Source organism: Eurypyga helias, unplaced genomic scaffold (assembly GCF_000690775.1).
Source record: "Eurypyga helias isolate BGI_N326 unplaced genomic scaffold, ASM69077v1 scaffold24864, whole genome shotgun sequence".
In the NCBI taxonomy this organism is placed as follows: domain Eukaryota; kingdom Metazoa; phylum Chordata; class Aves; order Eurypygiformes; family Eurypygidae; genus Eurypyga; species Eurypyga helias.
In genome coordinates this window covers 3,869-9,842 of record NW_010244678.1, presented here as the reverse complement: position 1 = coordinate 9,842, position 5,974 = coordinate 3,869, and the positions used below count along the sequence as shown (strand labels likewise).

Sequence of the window (5,974 nt, the reverse complement as noted above, 5' to 3'; positions counted from 1 at the left end):
TCCTCAGCCCTGCCCCAGCCCTGTGTCTGTGCTCGGGGTGCTGATGGGCTTTTTTTCTCCGCAGCCAAAGAGCAGTATTTCATCCCAGGTAAGAGGAAGAGCCCCGTGTGTGTGCGGGTGTGTGGTGCCCTTTTGTCCAGACTGCGTTTCCCATTGTTTCTGGCTGCTGAGTTCCCAGGTCCCACCATAATCAGAGTGCTGGGTACCAGGATCTGTCAGCATCAACCCTTGTGCCGTTACCTGGATGCGCACAGAGGCAACCCCGGGGTCTGGCCGTGGTTGCAGGAGGGGAGGGGGCTGTGGGCAGCACTGTACCCAGTACAAATATCCCTGTGGATAAGCTGCTTTGGGCATGGAGAGGAGTAATATGCGCACAGGGCCTGGGATGAAGGGAGCTAGGGAAGAGACAGAGCCTGGCTGGGGCTGTGGGAGGATGAGGGGGAGCGGGCAGGTGCAGCCCCCATGCCTCCCCGGGCTGGCGGCTGCAGGAGCTCACTCTGCCCTCGCTGGCACGCAGGGACGGAGGATTACCAGCTCAACAGCGAGTGCAACAGCGACGTGATCTGCCCCCCGAAGTGCCGCTGCGAGTCCAGCGTGGTCGAGTGCTCCAACCTGAAGCTCACCAAGATCCCGGAGCGCATCCCGCAGTCCACGGCCGAGCTGTAAGAGCCCCCTCCCTCCCACTCCACTTTACCTCCTGCAGCTGGAGTGTCGCTGGCGCTGGTTCAGGGTCTGATCTGTGCCAGGCCCTTCCCAGCTGTCTCCTGAGCTCTTTTCCCTGACACCCACCACAGGCGCCTGAACAACAATGAAATCTCCGTCCTGGAGGCCACTGGCATCTTCAAGAAACTCCCACATCTGAAGAAAATGTGAGTACCAGGCAGGCACAGCCCCGCTGGGAGTGCGTGAGGGCTGGGAAAGCACATGTGGTCCTGATGCCTGGGGGCATGAAATAGGGGGGGCACATCCAGACCTGAGGCTCCCCTGAAGGACCGGGCATCACGGGGTGCTCGGTGGGACCTGGGGGAGGCCGGGCGCAGGATGAGGTTGGGGCAGAGCCCCCGTCCCAGCCTGCTTTCCCCTCTCCGCAGCAACCTCAGCAATAACAAGGTGTCAGAGATCGAGGACGGGGCGTTCGAGGGGGCATCCTCTGTCAGCGAGCTGCACCTCACCGTCAACCAGCTGGAGTCTGTGCGGAGCGGCATGTTCAGGGGCCTGGACGGGCTGAGGACCCTGTGAGTCACCTCTCTGCCATGGGCACAGGGATGGGGGGACATCCTTGCTCCCCTGCCCTGCCCACGATCCCAGGCTGGTGCTGTCTGCATGACCTGGGAGTGCCTTACCCATCTGCTGCCCATACCCAGAGCTGGGGGGGGGCAGGTTTTTGCTGCTCAGGGTCTGGCTTAGGCTCATCCTGCTGCCCAGCAGCGACGTGGGCAGAGCCTGGGCACTGCCAAGGTGGGTTTCTCCTGCTGCACCTGCCTGGGTCGTTAAGTGCCCTCGTTCTCTTCTCTGCAGGATGCTGAGGAACAACCGCATCAGCTGCATCCACAACGACAGCTTCACGGGGCTGCGCAACGTCCGCCTGCTCTCCCTGTACGACAACCAGATCAGCACCATCGCGCCGGGCGCCTTCGACACGCTGCAGTCCCTCTCCACGCTGTACGTCTCGGGCCCTGGCAGGGTGGCTGCTCCCAGGCAGTCCTCAGGGTATCGGGGGGGGCTGCAAGGGGTCCCCTTGCCCGGCGGCTGTTCAGGTGATGCCCTTGTGCTCCCTCCCATGTGCAGGAACCTGCTTGCCAACCCCTTCAACTGCAACTGCCAGCTGGCCTGGCTGGGGGACTGGCTGCGCAAGAGGAAGATCGTGACGGGGAACCCGCGGTGCCAAAACCCCGACTTCCTCCGGCAGATCCTCGGGGGGGGCTGCAAGGGGTCCCCTTGCCCGGCGGCTGTTCAGGTGATGCCCTTGTGCTCCCTCCCATGTGCAGGAACCTGCTTGCCAACCCCTTCAACTGCAACTGCCAGCTGGCCTGGCTGGGGGACTGGCTGCGCAAGAGGAAGATCGTGACGGGGAACCCGCGGTGCCAAAACCCCGACTTCCTCCGGCAGATCCCGCTCCAGGACGTGGCTTTCCCCGACTTCAGGTGTGAGGAAGGTAACTCACGGGCCCTGCGGTGCCAGGGATGAGGGGGGACTGGGCTGCTCATCCCAGGATGGCACTGCGCTCCCTGTGCCAGCACCGTTCTCACTCCCGGGATGTTTGGCGGTGCCCTGCAGCAGGCTGGTAGCTTGGGGATGTCTCTCAGCCCATTAATGGCCCACCCCAAGGATGCAGGAGATCCCCTCCTGGTACCCAGCCCTTAGGGCTGCACTCAGATACCCAGGAGCCGCTCCGAAGAGGGAGAGGAGTTTGCACCCGCTGCACCACGTGGCAGGTCTGTGCTCCAAATGCTGTGCCCTAGGTGCTGGCAGGAGCAGATGCGCAGGCAAAGCCCACCGGGGTTCATCCTGCTCCTCCCTCCCTTCCCTTCCCAGCCCGGCACACGGAGCTGGGCAGATGGAGCTGGCGAGGAGCGCACATGTTGAGAGAAAAGCCTTTTTAAAATTTTTAAAAATTTAGAACAGCTTTTGAGCCCTCTGGGAAATATTTACAAACAAACCATCGTTTCTTCTGCTCTCCCTCCTCCAACATGTCAAAGCCTGAAGGGTTGCATTCTGCGCCTTTCCTAGCGGTGCAGAACAACCCACGGGTGTCCCAGGGATGGCTCTCCCGCAGGAGCCCAGCGCTGCGGCAGGGAATGGGGGGCAACACCGGCTCCTCCGGCTGCTCGAGGCACCTCTCCCTCTAGCCTGGGTCTAGCAGATGGGTGAAGGAGGTTATTTCAGGAGGATTTGCAGGGCTGAACCCCTTCCTCCATGCCCTCCTCTCTGCCATCCTGGGAACCGTGAACATGAGCGCAGCCTTGGGCAGGCTGGTTGCATCCACCCCAGTGGTGCAGGCGGTTTCTGGGCATAGGAGCATGATTCCCATGCCATGGGGGAGCGTGATTCCCTTGCCACTGGCAGTCAGCAGGTCTGGGGCCGTTCGCCACGGGCAGGCTGCCTACAGCACCCTGCTTTGGGGGTGAGGGAGCAGTCCTAGGGGGGCGCAAGGCACCGAGTCCAGCCTCACACGGTGCCCAGGGGCTGGGCGCTGGTGACTTTGCGGCGCTCTCTGCCTGGTGCAGGTCAGGAGGAGACCAGCTGCATCCCCCGGCCCCAGTGCCCACAGGAGTGCACCTGCCTCGACACCGTCGTCCGCTGCAGCAACAAGCACCTCAAGGCCCTGCCCAAGGGGATCCCCAAGAACGTCACGGAGCTGTGAGTGGTGGGCGAGTGCCCAGGCTCTCCCCCGGCGGCCAGCGACTTTGCCCCTCTGCGGGGGTGTCTCTGCTGTGGGGTTGCAGGTGTTGGGGCAGAGATGCTCCCTCCCACACCCCCACCCTGGCCGGGTAGTGGGAAGAGGACCCTGACCCCAGCAAGGGGCCCAACAAGAGCCTCTCTGCTGACTTGGGGCTACCAAGGGTGATATGCAAGGGGCAGTCACAGCTGCTGGGTCCCTGCTCTTTGGGAGGGGGCAGCCACCCCCTGCAGCTGTGGTCCCCACACAGCTGTGCAGCCCAGGGCTCTGCGGTCCCCAGCAGCCTGCCATCAGCAACAGGGACAGGGCCACCCTGCCTATGCCAGCTCCCTGGCCTCTGCCATCACCTCTCCCTGCAGCTGTGGAGATGCTCTTGGCAGCACAGGCTCTGAGAACGCAGGGATGCAGTTTGGGTATCAGGGAGATATCCCAGCAGCTGAGCCAGGTCTGGATGTGCAGGGACCTTGATGCTCGTTGTAGGTTCAGCACCTGCCTGGGATGAAGCAAGTCCTGTGTGCTGGGCTGTAGGCACTGGTTGTGCACATGCACACATATACCACCCCCTCACACCCCTGCGCTGTCTCGCACACCGCTCCCCATCCTCCTCTCTCACCCATGCCTTGGGAATGGTTATGGCTGCCCACACTCACATCGGGTGTGTAAATGCAGCACATGGCTGGCTGCGCTTGCACACGCGGGCGGCTGGGAGACTGCTTCTGGGGACCCGCACATGGAGCCCCCAGGCATGTTAATGCGGTCCCCTGACAGCCCGGGGGTCCCCTGGGAGCCCCACGGGCCCTGGGTGCTGGGAGGGAAGTGATGCTGGAGATGGTTCTCGCAGCCCCAAGTCCACAGGGGTTTCTGTGCAGAAAAAATGGGAGCAGGGGGAGAGAGGGACCTCCTGCTTCTTCACCACTCTGAGGTGCTTTTTGTTCTCCCTCCAGCTACCTGGATGGAAACCAGTTCACTCAGGTCCCGGGGCAGCTCTCCACCTTCAAGTACCTGCAGCTCGTGTAAGTAGCCTGGAGCAGGAGCGCAGGCAGCCCGCCCCACTCCTGGGACCTGTGGGTGTGGTGAGACCCCCGTATCCCCCCATGCTCTGCAGTGGGACACAGCTGCCTGGCAGTGATGCTCAGCCCTGGGTGCTCACAGCCTGTGGGCTGGGCGTGGGGCAGAGGGCCCTTCTTGGAAGCCGTGCCGCTGTTCGCACCCCACTGTGAGGGGGGACAGGGCCCAGCTGGCTCCAAGCCCTGGGGTTTCTCTTTTCCAGCGATCTCAGCAACAACAAGATCAGCTCCCTGAGCAACTCCTCCTTCACCAACATGAGCCAGCTCACCACCCTGTAAGTGCAGTCCCTGCAGCGTGCAGCCCAGCCGAGCTGCGGGGGGGCTGTTCCTAGGGGACCCCAAAGACCGAGGGATGCTGGGGACACCAGGGTCTCCCCCTTCTGCCTGGGAGAAGCTGGAGCTCACGCCGGGGGAGCATGCAGCCCGGGCTGAGCTTCTTGCAGCACACACAGCCATGCCCCTGCCTCCTTCTTCCCTTCCGCAGGATCCTCAGTTACAACTCGCTGCAGTGCATCCCTCCGCTGGCCTTCGAGGGCCTCCGCTCCCTCCGCCTGCTGTAAGTACCTGCCCGTAGCCCTGCTCACAGCCCCGCTCAGCCCCTTCTCTGCTGCTGCCCGTGTCCCCTCTGCCAGTTGGAGCTGGGTGCGGGCTGCAGGAGGAGCGAGGGGGGATGCGTCAGCCTCCTGGACCAGACGGTGCATTTGCAGCGGGGGCAGCGCAGCAGGTGCCAGCTCTGCCACCCAGGCCTGCATCTGGGGAGTGGGGGGGCAGCCCAGCTGGGGACAGTCCTTGCTGCCCACCCCGAAGCTGTCGGCATCGCAGGGGCCTCTGTTCTCTGCAGGTCTCTCCACGGCAATGACATCTCCAGCCTCCCCGAGGGCATCTTCGCAGATGTCACCTCCCTGTCCCACCTGTGAGTATCTCCTGCTCCGCAGAGCTGGATGTGGGCTCCGGAGACCTGTGCAAACCACGGGGCTGAGCCCAGCTTCTCTGGGGGCTGAGCTGCCTCCTCTCCTCATCCTGGGGCTGGTACTGGGGACAGTGTTTGTGGGGCAGTGCCCTCCCCGTGCTCAGCCCCCCGATCCCGGTGTGCAGCCGAACCTCCCAGTGCTGCTGAGATGGCCCTATAGTCCTTGCCAGAGGTGCTGTGGGGTCCCCCCCGACCCTGCCATGTTCCCCGAGTCCCCTGACTTGCAGTTCCAGCCACGCAAGGTTCTGGCATGGCCGTGGGTCAGCAGGGGCTGCCCTGTCCCATGCCAGGATGTCCTTAGCCTGCTGCCAGGGCGCTTCCCTGCAGCAGTCCCCCCAAATGTGTCATCAAGCATCCTCGTGCCAGTGTTTCAGCCTCTCTTGGAGGGAGCCTGTACCCCACGAGCACAGCTGATTCTGCTCCTGGCATCCTGGGGGGTCTCAGGCTGCTCCTCCAGCTTGCAGAGAGCATCTCGATTTCCACTCCTGGCCTCCCTGTGGTTTTTGGGAGCAGCACTGCTCGGTCTGGCCTTCCCTG

General features: G+C 63.3%; 1 protein-coding gene across 1 annotated transcript in view; it reads left to right on the top strand.

Moving 5' to 3' along the window:
• LOC104508275 (slit homolog 1 protein-like) overlaps positions 1-5,974 on the top strand; it is a gene marked incomplete at its 3' end in the record, with an annotated part of 14,247 nt that overhangs the window by 4,853 nt on the left and 3,420 nt on the right. Inside the window, exons 12-22 of the mRNA XM_010149841.1 lie at positions 65-88; positions 518-662; positions 795-869; positions 1,092-1,235; positions 1,519-1,662; positions 1,989-2,155; positions 3,228-3,360; positions 4,345-4,413; positions 4,671-4,742; positions 4,952-5,023; positions 5,309-5,380. Coding sequence (XP_010148143.1) covers positions 65-88; positions 518-662; positions 795-869; positions 1,092-1,235; positions 1,519-1,662; positions 1,989-2,155; positions 3,228-3,360; positions 4,345-4,413; positions 4,671-4,742; positions 4,952-5,023; positions 5,309-5,380 — 1,117 coding nt within the window. The remainder of the gene's footprint in view (positions 1-64; positions 89-517; positions 663-794; positions 870-1,091; positions 1,236-1,518; positions 1,663-1,988; positions 2,156-3,227; positions 3,361-4,344; positions 4,414-4,670; positions 4,743-4,951; positions 5,024-5,308; positions 5,381-5,974) is intronic.